We start from the raw sequence: 18,421 nt of genomic DNA, 5'->3' as shown, positions 1-18,421 counted from the left end.
ATCATTTATCGCATTATTCATTATATATTGACTCTTTTTCATTATTTATAGATCTTTGTTAAACCTTGCTTGCATCTTCTCAATCCTTGTCTCCAGGATATTTATCTGTGATTACATTTTGTTTTCAAGATTTTGAATCCTTTTCACTATCATTATTCAGAATTTTTTATCAGGTAGATTCCCTATCTCTTCCTCTTTTGTTTGGTTTGGTGGGTATTTATCCTGTTACTTTACCTGCTGGGTATTCCTCTGTCTCTTCATCTTGTTTATATTGTTGTGTTTGGGGTGGCCTTTCTGTATTCTGGCAGTTTGTGGAGTTCTCTTTATTGTGGTGTTTCCTCACTGTGGGTGTGGTTGTGTGGATGGCTTGTAATGTTTCCTGGTTAGGGAAGCTTGTCTTGGTGTTCTGGTGGGTGGAGCTGTATTTCTTCTCTCTGGAGTGCAATGAAGTGTCCAGTAATGAGTTATGAGATGTCAATGGATTTGGAGTGACTTTGGGCAGCCTGTATATTGAAGCTCAGGGCTGTGTTCCTGTGTTGCTGGAGAATTTGCATGGTATGTCTTGCTCTGGAACTTGTTGGCCCTTGGGTGCTGCTTGGTTTCAGTGTAGGTATGAGGTGTTTGATGAGCTCCTGTCGATTAATGTTCCCTGGAGTCAGGAGTTCTATGGTGTTCTCAGAACTTGGAGTTAAGCCTCCTGCTTCAGGTTTTCAGTCTTATTTTTACAGTAGCCTCAAGACTTCTCCATTTATACAGCACCATTGATAAAACATCTAGGTTAAAGATAAAAAGTTTCTCCACAGTGAGGGACACCCAGAAAGGTTCACAGAGTTACATGGAGAAGAGAAGAGGGAGGAGGGAGTTAGAGGTGACCCGAGTGAGATGAAGTGGAATCAAAAGAGGAGAGAGCAAGCTATCCAGTAATCACTTCCTTATGTGCGCTCCACAGTCTGGACCACTCAGAGATGTTCACAGAGTTGTATAGAGAAGAGAAGAAGGAGGAAGGAGACAGAGGTGGCCAAGAGGATAAAGTGGGAAATCAAAAGGATAGAGACAGATCCAGCCAGTAATCAGTCCCCTAAGTGTTCTCCACCATCTGGAACACACAAAGAGATTCACAGAGTTGGGTACAGAAGAGAAGGGGGAGGGATGAGACAGAGGTGACCTGGTGGAGAAAAAGGAGAGTCCAAAGGGGGAGAGAGCAGTCAAGCCAGTAATCTCATGCCCAAGTAAAAATGGGCACTGAAGATTGGGTTCTTAAAAGTACAAAATTGATAACAAATACCAAAAAGCAAAGATTAAAAATCTAGAGTAGAGGCTGGATTTTCAAAAAGTACATTAAAGAAAAAAAAAAAAAGTCACAAAAATTATATAAAAAAATATATATATATATATGAAGTTTGCTTTAAAAAATAGGGTCTCTTTTTTTTTTTTTTTCAATAGTAGGTTATAAAAATGAAAATAAAGGAGTAATAGAGGATTTAAAAATTAAAAAAAAAGAATGATAGTAAAAATAATAAAAAATATATCTAGGACCTTCTCTGGTGTTGTGGGCAGTGTGGGGTCAGTTCATTTTTGGATAGTTTCTTGGTTCAGCTTATATTTCTCAAGATCTATAGGCTCCTTACTATGTAGTTGGTACTAACTACAGGGTTTTAATCTATTGCACCTGTCACTTCCAAGGCGGTTCCCTCTGTTTTAGCTTCTTCTGCTTGCTGGTCTCTTCAGTGTCTAATTTCCACCTTGACACAAGGGGGCGGTGGTTGACACTTTTTTAGGCTCACTTGTTCAGCCGTGTTGTGGGGAGGGAGGGATGCTGCAAACAAATAACACTGGCGTGTGCTCGAAAAGTCTCAGTCACACTGGGCCTGCCCCCACTCACGGTGCGTGTGACCTCTCTACCCACACTGCTCAGGCTCTAGGTTCCTCCACTGGGAACCATCTGAGGCTGGCCCTGGGCTACATGCACCTCCCAGGTCTAAGCTGCTCAGGTTCAGGCACTCAAGTAGTCCTGAGAGGTGCAGACTCGGTTGGGCCTGCATTTTGTGCCCTTCCCAGGCCCAAGCAGCTCAGGTGATGAGGTGTTTGGCGAGCACAGTCACTGCAACTTATCGCCTGCCCCATCCCTGCCACTCAGTTTTCTGGGTGTACAACCTGTGCACCTTCTCAGGCGGATGTTGACCTTCCAGAACCCCAAGAAATCTTAGTTAGCAAAGAATCCTGCTTGCAGTTTGGTAGATAAGGCCTCTCTGGGGCTGCAATTGCCCTCTTCTGGCTCTGGCTGCTTGTCACCAGAGGGGGATGATCTGCAGCGGGCTAGCTCTGTTCAGTCCTTTGTTCTGTGAGCAGGCCTGAAGGTGTCTTCCCTGCTAAACCGCTTCAGGCATGTCCGACTCTGTGTGACCCCATAGATGGCAGCCCACCAGGCTCCCCCATCCCTGGGATTCTCCAGGCAAGAATACTGGAGTGGGTTGCCATTTCCTTCTCCAATGCGTGAAAGTGAAAAGTGAAAGTGAAGTCGTTCAGTCCTGTCTGACCCTCAGTGACCCCATGGACTGCAGCCTACCAGCCTCCTCCATCCATGGGATTTTCCAGGCAAGAGTACTGGAGTGGGGTGCCATTTAGGTTAGGGCTTTTTGCGTGGTAGCTATCCCACAGTCTGGTTTGCTAGCCCAAGTTAGTTCACTCAGATTGCCCTCGCGGCATTCAGGCCCAGTCCTTACTCTAAGCAGTGCAGCCCACACCTCCGTGCCTAGCCCTCGCTTGCTAGTGGCAGGTGCAGGCGTCTGCATTGCTTCTCCGCTGGGGGAGTTACCGTTGGGCACATAATCTGTGGGTTTTAATTATTTATTTATTTTTCCTCCCAGTTATGTTGCCCTCTGTGGTTCCAAGGCTTACCACAGACTCGACAGTGAGAGTGTTTCCTGGTATTTGGAAACTTCTCTCTTTTTAAGACTCCCTTACGGGGCGGAACTCCATCCCTACCTCTTTTGTCTTTCTTTTTGTCTTGTGTATTTTTTCCTATCTCCTTTCAAAGGCAATGGGCTGCTTTTCTGGGTGCCTGATGTCCTCTGCCAGCATTCAGAATTTGTTTTGTGGAATTTACTCAGCGTTTAAATGTTCTTTTGATGAATTTGTGGGGAGAAAGTGGTCTCCCTGTCCTATTCCTCTGCCATCTTGTGACCACCTCCAGACTATTTTTTTAAGTAAATTTATCCAGTAAGTTTTTAGAGTATAGAGGTTACTGAGTCCAAGCTCGTCACATAACAGGCCAATGAATCCAAGAGATGAGATGTTGCGGCAAGGAAGAGACTTTAATCGAGGAGCCAGCAGACTGAGAAAATGGTAGGCTGGTGCCTCAAAATAGCCATCTTATTGGGGTCTGGGTGTCAGGTTCTTTTATGGATCAGAGAGAAAGAAGCAATGAGGAACTAAAGTCAAAAGGCAGAATAGAGAGGGAGAGACAGTGGGGAAGTAAATTGAAAGGGGCTTCAGTCTTGCAAAACATCTCCAAGAGAATTTCCAGCCTGCAGAAATGATGGGTTAATCTCTTCTATTCACAGGTGGGCAGGGACAAGCTATCTGTCAGTAAGCTGAACAAAGGCACTTTAGTTTACAGTCATGCGAAGGGGCAGGGTCCTCCAGGAAAGCCGTTAAGTATGATTATAATAACAAAAGCAATGAAAAACAAGTCAAAGAACAGTTTCCAACATGGAGTCAAATTGGTTTCCTCCCTGCAGCAGAGATACTCTATGTGAGTTTCTAGAGAATTCAATGGAAATCAACTTCTAGTTGACTCAATTTCTCATCCCAGAATCCAAGCTTGTATTGTATTGAGAGCAGTTAATATTATCAAGCCTTATGTACCAGAAGGTCTGTGGACTACTGCTCATGATCCTCAAGCTAATTTCAAGTTAATTTCTTCTATTTGGTAGTGGTTTTAGCATCTGAAAACTTCAGGAAATATGCATCAGATATTATCTGACTACTTCAGAAAGGAGCTAAACAGAAGGTATGGGGGAGGGATTTGTCCCAGGAAGGCGTGTAGGGTCCTGCTTGGTTATACTCCTAGTTGTAGTAGAGGCTAAGATACGATGCTTGCAAAAGAAATTTTAGATATGGACTATCAAAGCTGGAAAAGGTCATAAGTATTCTCTCAGTTCAGTTCAGTTCAGTTCAGTCGCTCAGTCATGTCTGACTCTTTGTGACCCCATGAATTGCAGCACGCCAGGCCTCCTGTCCATCACCAACTCCCGGAGTTCACTAAGACTCACATCCATCGAGTCAGTGATGCCATCCAGACATCTCATCCTCTGTCGGCCCCTTTTCCTCCTGCCCCCAATCCCTCCCAGCATCAGAGTCTTTTCCAATGAGTCAACTCTTCACATGAGGTGGCCAAAGTACTGGAGTTTCAGCTTTAGCATCATTCCTTCCAAAGAAATCCCAGGGCTGATCTCCTTCAGAATGGACTGGCTGGATCTCCTTGCAGTCCAAGGAACTCGCAAGAGTGTTCTCTAACACCACAGTTCAGAAGCATCAATTCTTTGACGCTCAGCTTTCTTAACAGTCCAACTCTCACATCCATACAGATGCTCTAAAGTCTTTATTGTATACATGAAGAAACTAATATTGCAACATGTGGAGAACTGGATAAAATAGCAACTGACCCTCAGCCAAGTCTATCTCTTTAGTCTGAGGCATCATGCACTGCCTTAGTTTTCAAATAGTACAGTTCAGTTCAGTCGCTCAGTCGTGTCCGACTCTTTGCAACCCCATGAATTGCAGCATGCCAGGCTTCCCTGTCCATCACCAACTCCTGGAGTTCACTCAGACTCACATCCAATTGAGTTAGTGATGCCATCCAGCCATCTCATCCTCTGTCATCCCCTTCTCCTCCTGCCCGCAATCCCTCCTAGTATCAGTCTTTTCCAATGAGTCAACTCTTTGCATGTGGTGGCCAAAGTACTGAAGTTTCAGCTTTAGCATCATTCCTTCCAAAGAAATCCCAGGACTGATCTCCTTCAGAATGGACTGGTTGGATCTCCTTGCAGTCCAAGGGACTCTCGAGAGTCTTCTCCAACACCACAGTTCAAAAGCATCAATTCTTTGGCACTCAGCTTTCTTCACAGTCCAACTCTCACATCCGTACATGATTACTGGAAAAACCATAGCCTTGACTAGACGGACCTTTGTTGGCAAAGTAATGTCTCTGCTTTGGAATATGCTATCTAGGTTGGTCATAACTTTCCTTCCAAGGAGTAAGCGTCTTTTAATTTCATGGCTACAGTCACCATCTGCAGTGATTTTGGGGCCCAGAAAAATAAAGTCTGACACTGTTTCCCCATCTACTTCCCATGAAGTGATGGGACCAGATGCCATGATCTTCATTTTCTGTATGTTGAGCTTTAAGCCAACTTTTTCACTCTCCACTTTCACTTTCATCAAGAGGCTTTTGAGTTCCTCTTCACTTTCTGACATAAGGGTGGTGTCATCTGCATATCTGAGGTTATAGATATTTCTCCCAGAATCTTGATTCCAGTTTGTGCTTCTTCCAGCCCACAGTTTCTCATGATGTACTCTGCATATAAGTTAAAATAGCAAGGTGGCAATATACAGCTTTGACGTACTCCTTTTCCTCTTTGGAACCAGTCTGTTGTTCCATGTCCAGTTCTAACTGTTGCTTCCTGACCTGCATACAGGTTTCTCAAGAGGCAGGTCAGGTGATCTGGCATTCCCATCTCTTGAAGAATTTCCACAGTTTATTTTGATCCACACAGTCAAAGGCTTTGGCATAGTCAATAAAGCAGAAATAGATGTTTTTCTGGAACTCTATTGCTTTTTCAGTGATCCAGCGGATGTTGGCAATTTGATCTCTGGATCCTCTGCCTTTTCTCAAACCAGCTTGAACATCTGGAAGTTCACGGTTCACATATTGCTGAAGCCTGGCTTGGAGAATTTGAGCATTACTTTACTAGCATGTGAGATGAGTGCAATTGTGTGGTAGTTTGAGCATTCTTTGGCATTGCCTTTCTTTGGGATTGGAAGGAAAACTGACCTTTTCCAGTCCTGTGGCCACTGCTGAGTTTTCCAAATTTGCTGGCATATTGAGTGCAGCACTTTCACAGCATCATCTTTCAGGATTTGGAATAGCTCAACTGGAATTCCATTACCTCCACCAGCTTTGTTCGTAATGATGCTTTCTAAGGCCCACTTGACTTCACATTCCAGGATGTCTGGCTCTAGGTGAGTGATCACACCATCATGATTATCTTGGTCGTGAAGATCTTTTTTGTACAGTTCTTCTGTGTTTTCCTGCCAACTCTTCTTAATATCTTCTGCTTCTGTTAGGTCCATACCATTTCTGTCTTTTATCGAGCCCATCTTTGTATGAAATATTCCCTTGATATCTCTAATTTTCTTGAAGAGATCTCTAGTCTTTCCCATTCTGTTGTTTTCCTCTATTTCTTTGCATTGGTCGCTGAGGAAGGCTTTCTTATCTCCTTGCTATTCTTTGGAACTCTGCATTCAGATTCTATATCTTTCCTTTTCTCCTTTGCTTTTCACTTCTCTTCTTTTCACAGCTATTTGTAAGGCCACCTCAGACAGCCATTTTGCTTTTTTGCATTTCTTTTCCATCTGGAAGGTCCTGTACAATGTCACGAACCTCAGTCCATAGTTCATCAGGCACTCTATCAGATCTAGTCCCTTAAATCTACTTCTCACTTCCACTGTATAATCATGAGGTATTTGATTTAGATCATACCTGAATGGTCTAGTGGTTTTCCCTACTTTTTTTCAATTTCAGTCTGAATTTGGCAATAAGAAGTTCATGATCTGAGCCAATCAGCTCCTGGTCTTGATTTTGTTGACTGTATAAAGCTCCTCCATCTTTGGCTGCAAAGAATATAATCAATCTGATTTCAGTGTTGACCATCTGGTGATGTCCATGCGTTCTTCTCTTGTGTTGTTGGAAGAGGGTGTTTGCTATGACCAGTGCATTTTCTTGGCAAAACACTATTAGTCTTTGCCCTGCTTCATTCTGTATTCCAAGGTCAAATTTGCCTGTTACTCCAGGTGTTTCTTGATTTCCTCCTTTTACATTCCATTCCCCTATAATGAAAAGGACATATTTTGGGGGTGTTAGTTCTAAAAAGTCTTGTAGATCTTCATAGAACTGTTCAACCTCAGCTTCTTCAGCGTTACTGGTTGGGGCATTATGATATTGAATGGTTTGCCTTGGAAGCGAACAGAGATCATTCAGTCATTTTTGAGATTGCATCTGAATGAGATTACTTCATTTCAGACTCTTTTGTTGACCATGATGGCTACTCCATTTCTTCTGAGGGATTCCTGCCCACAGAGGTAGATATAATGGTTATCTTAGTTAAATTCACCCATTTCAGTTTATTTTATTTCGCTGATTCCTAGAATGTCGACATTCACTCTTGTCATCTCAAATAGTACAGTGGTACCATAATCATGATGACAATTATGATGCTTTAAAATCACTGTATTATACAATGTTGTTTTTTGAAGTTAAACTGTCCTAAGAGATGAGAACAGTTGGCTAGTAGAAGATTTTAATTTTAACTCTCTATGGAGTCTTTAATTTTTTATTGAGAAGTGAGTATACACTCTAAGAAGCTATTGATAATCATTGGTTTGTTCCAAATAGAGGAGAGATAGAGCAAACCCTGTGTAGGTTGAGCACAGAATGGCAAACTAAGATAAATAAAACAAATACATGCTATACATACATCTTTTAGAATAACTTCTTTTATCATCAACTGCCCATCCCAACAACAAAATGAAACAAGCAGAAAACAAAGCTTCTGGATACTGTGCTACTGCTAGACAGTCATAGTTGACCTCGTTAATAAAGATGAAATGAATCTCTTGTATCTATTTTACTGTGCAGTAATATGATTAAAATTTTATTTCTAGGAAGATTCTTCAAACTTCTGCTTCTGTTTTTCTCCTTTCTCATGTATAAGTCAAATGGGAACAGTTATTTCCTTAGATTTGTACAACCAATAGCCAAAGAAAAGCCTTTGAGTTTATCTTTTTGGGGTTCTGACACTTATCTTGCAGAGCCACATTTCATCTCACAGGCATTGTTCCTGCTCTGCATCAAACAATAATAGCTCTTTATAAAGGACAAGAAAGGAGTTGGAAGGGGGATTGTGATAGAAAAAGCCTCCTATTCTTCTTTGGGGCCTTGATTTAGCAACACTCCCAATCAAAGAAGGCTTTGTAGTTCTGGTTTCCCTGATTTCTCTGGTGCCCTCTATAAATATTTTGTCCTTTCTAGCACATGACTTTGGGGCTTCCCAGTGGCTCAGTGGTAAAGAATCCACCTGCCAGTGCAGGAGATGTGGGTTTGATCCCTGGGTGGGGAGGATCCCCTGGAGAAGGAAATGACATCCATTCCAATATTCTTGCCTGAGAAATTCCATGGATAGAGGAGCCTGGTGGGCTACAGTCCAAGGTATTGAAAAAGAGCCAGACATGATTTAAACAACCACATGTTATTTCAGAACTATTTTTCTATAAATAGCTTTTGGCATAATGAATTGGTTCTTAGTGTAGCAACTTCTCCCACTCTATTTCACTGATTTGATTTAGAAGTTTAAACACAAGCACATATGGGAGCTGATTCTCCTTATCACTCCCTGCCCAACACCAACCCCCCACCCCCACCCCAGATACCAGATACCAAACTCTCATTCTTTTCTTACTAAATGATGGAACTTTCTGACCCCCTTTCTATTTCTCCCTTAGGATCAGGTGGACACCCTCACAGACCTGGTGACATATTTTGAAGAAATCATCCATCCCGATGCTGGGAACATACGGGAAAGGCAAGAGTACCTGGTATCCCGGTTTGAAGCCCTGAAGGAGCGACTGGCCTACCGGAAGAATAAGCTCATTGACCTTTTCCACCTGTACCAGATCCAAAGAGATACAGAGGATGAGGAGGCCTGGATCCAAGAGACAGTACCCTCAGTGGCTTCCACCTACCTTGGTTAGTAAGTCATACAGCACCAGCAGGCAGAGCCAGAAGAAGAAGACCAAGGTCTACAGATGGTTTGAAAGATCAGGGGCACAGTAACTAAGTTTATTCTCAGCTTTTTCCCCTTAGACACTTGAAAAATTTTCAGGCTTTCAAAGACAAAAAAAAAAAAAAAAAAAGATTTTATAAAAATTGCAGATGAATGGATAAGAAAGCTGTGGTACATATACACAATGGAGTATTACTCAGCCATTAAAAAGAATACATTTGAATCAGTTCTAATGAATGAAACTGGAGCCTATTATACAGAGTGAAGTAAGCCAGAAGGAAAAACATAAATACAGTATACTAACGCAAAGATGGTAAAATAACCCCCGGTAACTGAGACAGCAAAAGAGACACTGATGTATAGAACAGTCTTATGGACTCTGTGGGAGAGGGAGAGGGTGGGAAGATTTGGGAGAATGGCAATGAAACATGTAAAAATATCATGTAGGAAAACAGTTGCCAGTCCAGGTTTGATGCATGATGCTGGATGCTTGGGGCTGGTGCACTGGGACGGCCCAGAGGATGGTATGGGGAGGGAGGAGGGAGGAGGGTTCGGGATGGGGAACACATGTATACCTGTATGGATTCATTTTGATATTTGGCAAAAAAAAATACAATTATATAAAGTTTAAAAATAAAATAAAATTAGAGAAAAAAAATAAAACCATATAAAAAAATTTAAAAAAAAAAAAAAAAATGTATATGAGAAGTTTACCTCCCAAAACCAAACATGAAGAATGCCACAGATTTAAGGTCTCTGGGAAGAGCTAAAGTATGACCAGCTTTTTGCTACTTGCTCTAACTTAAGTTATTGTTAAGGTCCTTGGCTGAGTGGTCATGGTTAATGTTTGAGGTACCAAGTGTTTCTGTCTACGTTGTCAGTAGTTCCCTTTTATAAGGGGAGTTTTCACAAGGATATATTAATATATCAGCTATTACAAAGATAAAAGGAATGAAACAGCAGATATAGTACATTTTTTTTCCTTTTGAAGCTATTGGTTTACCATTGTTAAAGCCAGGACACTTGCATTGAAATAGGTAAAAAAGTGCACACAGATATAATGTAAACTTAATTTACATATATTGGTCACATCTGTGAGAGACTGGACCATGATAACAGGAGGAACTAGTCTGGGAAAATTTCCTAGAAGAGAAAAGATATCTTTGAAGGAGAGATGAGCATAGAGATTTGCAGACATTTAGTGTGAAGTATACAGAAAATGAAGATCATGGCATACGGTCCCACCACTTCATGGGAAATAGATGGGGAAACAGTGGAAACAGTGTCAGACTTTATTTTTCTGGGCTCCAAAATCACTACAGATGGTGACTGCAGCCATGAAATTAAAAGACGCTTATTCCTTGGAAGGAAAGTTATGACCAACCTAGATAGCATATTCAAAAGCAGAGACATTACTTTGCCAACAAAGGTCCATCTAGTCAAGGCTATGGTTTTTCCTGTGGTCATGTATGGATGTGAGAGTTGGACTATAAAGAAAGCTGAGCACAGAAGAATTGATGCTTTTGAACTGTGGTGTTGGAGAAGACTCTTGAGAGTCTCTTGGACTGCAAGGAGGTCAACCAGTCCATTCTGAAGGAGATCAGCCCTGGGATTTCTTTGGAAGGAATGATGCTAAAGCTGACACTCCAGTACTTTGGCCACCTCATGCGAAGAGTTGAATCATTGGAAAAGGCTCTGATGCTGGGAGGGATTGGGGGCAGGAGGAGAAGGGGACAACAGGGGATGAGATGGCTGGATGACATCACCGACTCGATGGACATGAGTTTGAGTGAACTCTGGGAGTTGGTGATGGACAGGGAGGCCTGGCGTGCTGCGATTCATGGGGTCACAAAGAGTCGGACATGACTGAGCAACTGATCTCATCTGATCTGATACAGAAGAAAATTTTGGAGGAAAGAGAGGTGAAGCTTGGGTGGGAGACAGGGAGGATGAAGTAGCTGGATCCAGAGACTTTAGAAGAAGGAGGAAATTAATACTATGTAGTTTTTATTGTGTGTTTGTTAATGTTAACCAATGGTGAGGCACCTTTTGTAAATTATTTCTAATCCTTACAAAGAAAGTTGCAGAACAGTTAGTTTAGATGAGTTACTAACTTACTGGTACCCATAGAAATTAGTAAGAGGAAGAGCCTGCTTTTTATACTGCAGTGTGCTGAAAGAAATTGGTTGCATGATACATTGAAAGTTTGAGCTGAAGGATTACTTGCCTTTCTACCTATCATCCAAAGAGAAGAGTGATGTATTCTTCATTTTCTGTAGAATAATAAATTGAAATTTCTTAGTACAAAGAGGCAAGGGGAAGAACAAATCCAAGCAGAAATAATTAATTCAGACAATGTAAATTTTAGGAAGCCTGCTTAATGAATTCAATGGGAAGAACTTGTAGGTCCAAGAGTTAAAAGGAAGTAGAATAACGTCTTCTTATTCTGTGTACTGCAACTATGACCTTGAATTTTTTATTTTTATCTCTAGGCAAAGACCTGATTACCTCCAAGAATCTTCTGAACAGACACCATGTCATCCAGGCTAATATTGCCAGCCATGAGCCACGCATCCAAATGATTACAGAGAAGGGAAACAAAATGATAGAGGAAGGCATGTATGATTCAAATTTAAATGACCAGCAACCATTTTGCCAAATTTAGGGGAAGAAGTTTTTCTAACTTTAGAGCTTCATTCCTTTGTCTACATTGATGCTTTTACCTGTATAATTTTCCTTTTAGGTGAAGTTTCTCTAACATTTCCTCATAGTGAAGTCCTGCTAATAATAGATTTTCTGGGCTTTTTCTTTAATCTAAAAGACTTACTTTTGCCTTCATTTTTGAAACACATTGTCACTGGATACAAATTTATTGTTTGACTGTGTCTTTAAGTATTTTAAAGATGCTGCTGCACATCTTCTAACTTGCATAGTTTCTGGTGAGAAGCCTGCTCTCATTCCTGTTTTTGCTCTTTTGTATATAATGTCTTCTTTCCTCTGATAGTTTAAAGCTTTTTATCACTGACTTTTACCAACTTGGTGTAGTTTTCTTTGTTTCTACAGCTTTGCAGAAACACAGATCCAGAACTTCTTGGATATGTTTTATTTTTGTTCTTCCAGGGAAGCTTTTATTCTGGAACTAATTTAGAGGATTCAGTTCAGTTCAGTTCAGTGGCTCAGTCATGTCCGACTCTTTGAGACCCCATGAATTGCAGCACACCAGGCATCCCTGTCCATCACCAACTCTGGGATTTCACTCAAACTCATGTCCATCGAGTCAGTGATGCCATCCAGCCATCTCATCCTCTGTCGTCCACTTCTCCTCCTGCCCCCAATCCCTCCCAGCATCAGAGTCTTTTCCAATGAGTTAACTCTTCTCATGAGGTGGCCAAAGTACTGGAGTTTCAGCTTTAGCATCAGTCCTTCCAAAGAACACCCAGGACTGATCTCGTTTAGAATGGACCAGATGGATCTCCTTGCAGTCCAAGGGACTCTCAAGACTCTTCTCCAACACCACAGTTCAAAAGCATCAATTCTTCTGTGCTCAGCTTTCTTTATAGTCCAACACTCACATCCATACATGACCACTGGAAAAACCATAACCTTGAGTACACAGACCTTTGTTGGCAAAGTATTGTCTCTGCTTTTCAATATGCTATCTAGGTTGGTCATAACTTTCCTTCCAAGGAGGAGATGTCTTTCACTTTCATGGCTGTAGTCACCATCTGCAGTGATTTTGAGCCCAGAAAAATAAAGTCAGCCACTGTTTCCACTGTTTCCCCATCTATTTGCCATGAAATGATGGGACCGGATACCATGATCTTAGTTTTCTGAATGTTGAGCTTTAAGCCAACTTTTTCACTCTCCTCTTTCACTTTCATCAAGAGGCTTTGGAGTTCCTCTTCACTTTCTGCCATAAGGGTGGTGTCATCTGCATATCTGAGGTTATTGATATTTCTCCCAGAATCTTGATTCCAGCTTGTGCTTCTTCCAGCCCACAGTTTCTCATGATGTACTCTGCATATAAGTTAAATAAGATCATGAACTCCTTATTGCCAAATTCAGACTTAAACTGAAGAAAGTAGAGAAAACCACTAGACCATTCACATATGACCTAAATCAAATCCCTTATGATTATACAGTGGAAGTGAGAAATAGATTTAAGGCTCTAGATCTGATAGACAGAGTACCTGATGAACTATGGACAGCAGTTTGTGACATTGTACAGGAGACAGGGATCAAGACCATCCCCATGGAAAAGAAATTCAAAGAAGCAAAATGGCTGTCTGTAGTGGGCTTGAAAATAGCTGTGAAAAGAAGAGAAGCAAAAAGCAAAGGATTTAAGGAAAGATATAAGCATCTGCATGCAGAGTTCCAAAGAATAGCAAGAAGAGATAAGAAAGCCTTCCTCAGCAATCAATACAAAGAAATAGAGGAAAACAACAGAATGGGAAAGACTAGAGATTTCGTCAAGAAAATTAGAGATACCAAGGGCACATTTCACGCAAAGATGGGCTCAATAAAGGACAGAAATGATATGGACCTAACAGAAGCAGAAGATATTAAGAAGAGATGGCAGGAATACACTGAAGAACTGTACAAAAAAGATCTTCAAGGCCAAGATAATCACGATGGTGTGATCACTGACTAGAGCCAGACATCCTGGAATGTGAAGTCAAGTGGGCCTTAGAAAGCATCACTACGAACAAAACTAGTGGAGGTGATGGAATTCCAGTTGAGCTATTCCAAATCCTGAAAGATGATGATGTGAATGTGCTGCAGTCAATATGCCAGCAAATTTGGAAAATGCAGCAGTGGCCACAGGACTGGAAAACATTAGTTTTCCTTCCAATCCCAAAGAAAGGCAATGCCAAAGAATGCTCAAACTACTGAACAACTGCACTCATCTCACACACTAGTAAAGTAATGCTCAAAATTCTCCAAGCCAGGCTTCAGCAATACGTGCACCGTGAACTTCCTGATGTTCAAGCTGGTTTTAGAAAAGGCAGAGGAACCAGAGATCAAATTGTCAACATCTGCTGGGTCATGGAAAAAGCAAGAGAGTTCCAGAAAAGCATCTATTTCTGCTTTATTGACTATGCCAAAGTCTTTGACTCTGTGGATCACAATAAACTGTGTAAAAATCTGAAAGAGATGGGAATACCAGACCACCTGACCTGCCTCTTGAGAAACCTGTATGCAGGTCAGGAAGCAACAGTTAGAATTGGACATGGAACAACAGACTGGTTCCAAATTTAGAGGATTAGTCTAAATTAGTCTAAATCTAGGTAGTGTGCTCAGAAGGGTTGTACCTTGTACCTTATAATACCATGTATTATAATATCTTTCCACTTTGCAAAACATTTCTCTGTTGTCTCATTTGGCTAACCTACTGTGTTCATGGTCTCCTTTCCACAGGCTGCAGGGCTATAGTTCCTCTTGTTTCTGTTGTCTGCTCTCTGGTGCGTGAGATTGGTCTAGGGGTTTGTTATAGGCTTCCTGGTGGGAGGGACTGGTGCCTGCACTTTGGTTGGTAGAGCTGAGTCTTTCCCTCTGTTGAGCAGAGCCATATCAGGTGTTGTGTTTTGGCATGTCTGTGAGCTTAGTATGACTTTAGTCAACTTGCTTTTGCTGATGGGTGGTGCTGTATTCCTCTTTTGCTGATTGTTTGGTGAGAGTTGTCATGCATTTGGTGCCTGCAGGCAGTTGGGTGGAGCTGGAGCCATGTCCAGATAGATGCCACCGAGGGACCAGGAGGCATTGGACCAGCAGTTGAAACTGGAATATGATATCTCAACTGTGGCTAGGGACATACCAGCATCACATATGCTCAAAAAGGGCAATTTTGACCACTATATGTCTTTCTACTTTGCTTCTGCAAGTTGTTTCAGTTGTATGCAACTCTTTGTGACCCCATAGACCGTAGACTCTCTAGGGAATTTTCTTGACCCAAAGATTGAATTCATGTCTCCTGCATTGGCAGGTGGGTTCTTTACCACTAGCAGCACCTGGGAAGCCCATATCTTTCCACTTTGCTGGGAGCTAATTTTAAGTATTCACAACACTTTGTGGTCCTTAGGAGTTTTTTGGTCTACTTCTTTCCAGTCTTATTTTTTTTTCCCCTTTAAGAGTTTCCTGGTACATTTCTGCCAAGGAATAATCAGCTAAATACTTCAAGGGACCTTTGCAAATTTCCAAAACACCCTCCCTGGTACAGCAGTCTAGCCAGTATTCTGCTCCACAAGTTCTAGTTGTCTTGTCTTCCCTCAGCTCTGATGTCTGTCTCAGCACATTGTGATTGCTATTGATAGTTCTATAGTTCTATAGTGCTAATCCTTTTAACACTACAGTGTATACACTGCCCCAGGCCTGAGCTGTGGCATTCAGAAAGGCATAGCTCATTTCTTTCCCTTCTCTCAGGAGTCACACTCTTTTGTCTATTGTCTGAAAATCATTATATCTTACAGTCTGTCGTGTTTCCTAGTTGTGTAGGATAAGAGAATAATTCTTGTAGTAATAAATCCTTTATAGGCAGAAATGAAAATCTGCTGGTTGATTTTTGCCAACACTTCACTGTATTTTCTTGATTTATCTGTGGGTGTGTTCACCAAATTCTGAAAATGTACTTAACATGATATAAGGAAAAATTTTGATTCATTGATATTAAAAAACAAAACAAAACTGAAATTAAAATTAGCTGATTTTTCTGTTTAGGCTAGAGAATGCATGTTTTTAGTACTCTGAACAGTACCCACATGTAGGTATTTTGTTTTCATTCCCTATATCAGAGATTGTACCTTCCAATTCACCATCATACACACACACTCTATCCTCATTAACATCTACCAGTGCTTAATCTCACATATAACATTTCAATTCCTAGGAATTTAGGTAAAATGTTATATTGACTTCATGCAGCATGATCCTCATGGCTCCTTTTCTCTCTCCCAGGTTACCAAAAAGATTAAAGTATAGTGGACATTAATGAGGGTAAAACTCTCCTTTTCTGTAACTACCTCATAGGACATTTTGCTGCAGAAGATGTGGCCTCTAGGGTCAAGAGTTTGAATGAGAATATGGAATCTCTCCAGGCTCGAGCTACTAGACGGCAGAATGATCTTGAAGCCAATGTCCAATTCCAGCAGTACCTAGTTGATCTTCATGAAGCAGAAGCATGGATTAGAGAGAAGGAACCTATAGTAGACAACACTAACTATGGGGCAGATGAAGAAGCAGCTGGGGTAAGGAGGGCATAGGGAAAGATATTGTCTAATACTCACCAAACTGGTACCAAATGTGTACCTAATTAGACTGTGTGATAGCGTTATGTTTTCTTAGATCATTTGGGGTTTCCAGAGTTATAACTTTTGGGCTTCCTCTACTGGGATAATCTGAATTAACAAAAATCCCAAAAGATATGCCACATTTTCCTAATCCCATAGAAATCCATATTTCTTAGAGATTATCTAACCCCCAAAATGCATGACCAGACATCTTGCAAATTTAGTATCTTTTAATAAGAATGAGGACAATAAGTATATCATAAAGCAAGTTTAGTGTTCTTCCTATATCTGCTTCTGATGATTTTCCCATCAACAAATTCAGGCTCTTCTAAAGAAGCACGAGGCCTTTCTAGTGGATCTGAAGGCTTTTGGAAACAGTATGCAAGCTCTTCGGGATCAGGCAGAAGCCTGCCAGGTAAGAAGGACTTAAGTATAACAAGAATCACATTCTCCACTGCAGAGGAAAAGGAATTGTTGCCAGTTTTTACTTTACATATTCTAGGAAACAATTGCATCAGAAAATACTGTCTTGTAATCTTTAGGCAGGCACTGTAGCATCTTTGTAGCATCTACAGAGATTCAGAGCAAAAGAATTTCTCAATAAGTGTTATAATTTGTTCATTGGTATATTTTTGTCTCCTTTTTCCTTTTATATTTCCATTTTCCTTTCTTTTACTTCTTTTATTCATTTCTCTCCTTTTTATGTTCCTTCCTTTCTTAGTTATTTTTTATACCAACATGTATTAAATGTCTACCATGTGCAAGAATGAATAAAAGAATAATCCTGACTTGAAGGAAAGTTACAGTCTATTAGGTCATGAATTTTAACAAATAACATATGATAGATACATGAATGGGAAAAACAATCTCAAAGAAAGAAGTGTTTCATTCTCTTGATATTAGAATGCTGGAGGATAGGAAAATCTTCATAGCTGAGGCAAGTCAGTTTATCTGAATTCGTTTTGTAAGGGTGGTTTACTATGCAGATAAGGAGAAGATGGGTTTTTCTAGTGAACAATCTATAAGAGCAAATGCTCTGAAGCACAAAATAATCAAGAGAATTGTGAGAATGGCAAGACTGCAAAGTGAAAATAAGTGTCTGGAAGAGTGATGGAAGCAGAAATCAACTAAATGATATGGATGTTTCCTGAGTAGAGTGGAAAGAAAAAAGACACACTTTCACATTCAAGAAATTCTTTCTTATGAGGGGCTCTGAACCCATATACTGCAAGTAGAAAATACATAGGCTTAGAAAGAAAGAAAGTAAAGTCGCTCAGTCATGTCCGACTCTTTGCGACTCCATGGACTATAGCCTACCAGGCTCCTCCCTCCATGGGATTCTCCAGGCAAGAGTACTGGAGTGGGTTGCCAGGCTTACTAGGTCAATAAGTATTTACAGAGTTTTAGTGCTGTGCCTTCCTCAAGCTCTGCACTGTAGGTGCCTACATAAAAACAGGTGGATTTATGAATTGTAAGTTATGAGGAAATAGTACTTGAAGGATACAAAATCAGAGGGATATATAAGGGGAGGTATATCTTCACATCCCATCTGAAAAAAGATGTGGGTCATTACTTATGAAGGGTGATTATATTTGTTCATTCTCTCAGAGATAAGATATCTGGAGGAAATGAAAATCAGAAAGACTGTATCTTGGAGGGCAGGTTTCTTGCTAAAGAGAGAAACAAGATATTTGATCTAGGTTTATTTTCTCAAATATTAAAATTCTAGACCCTCCCTGTGCTGTAGGCCATTCATCTCTAAAAAAGAAAAGTCCACATTTGGTCTACAAAATACTTTAAAGACCTAGGGAATGGAGAAGGTGATGAGAGAAGTGGCTCTTTCACTTTCTCAATTTTCTGAAACATGGATGCATGCAATCCTTTAATATCTGCTTAAGACTGGTGACTTAGAGCATTTAATATGTTTTTGACAAATTAAATTCTTACTTGCTCACTCTATATACATGTTTCCCAGTCTGCCTGTCCCCTGAGAAGTGCTAAAATGAAATGATATTTCTAAAGATATCATATTGCAATAGCTCTGTTATTGGCATCCAGGTAAGAGGTTGTAACCAG

General features: G+C 40.8%; 1 protein-coding gene across 1 annotated transcript in view; it reads left to right on the top strand.

The window, feature by feature from the left end:
• Nucleotides 1-18,421, top strand: part of SPTA1 (spectrin alpha, erythrocytic 1) — an 87,268-nt gene that overhangs the window by 25,651 nt on the left and 43,196 nt on the right. Inside the window, exons 16-19 of the mRNA XM_005901104.3 lie at nt 8,782-9,025; nt 11,555-11,677; nt 16,086-16,303; nt 16,668-16,760. Coding sequence (XP_005901166.2) covers nt 8,782-9,025; nt 11,555-11,677; nt 16,086-16,303; nt 16,668-16,760 — 678 coding nt within the window. The remainder of the gene's footprint in view (nt 1-8,781; nt 9,026-11,554; nt 11,678-16,085; nt 16,304-16,667; nt 16,761-18,421) is intronic.

Source organism: Bos mutus, chromosome 3 (genome assembly GCF_027580195.1).
Source record: "Bos mutus isolate GX-2022 chromosome 3, NWIPB_WYAK_1.1, whole genome shotgun sequence".
NCBI lineage: Eukaryota > Metazoa > Chordata > Mammalia > Artiodactyla > Bovidae > Bos > Bos mutus.
The sequence above is the reverse complement of the archived record's forward strand: the minus strand, read 5'-3'. Positions and strand labels throughout refer to the sequence as shown.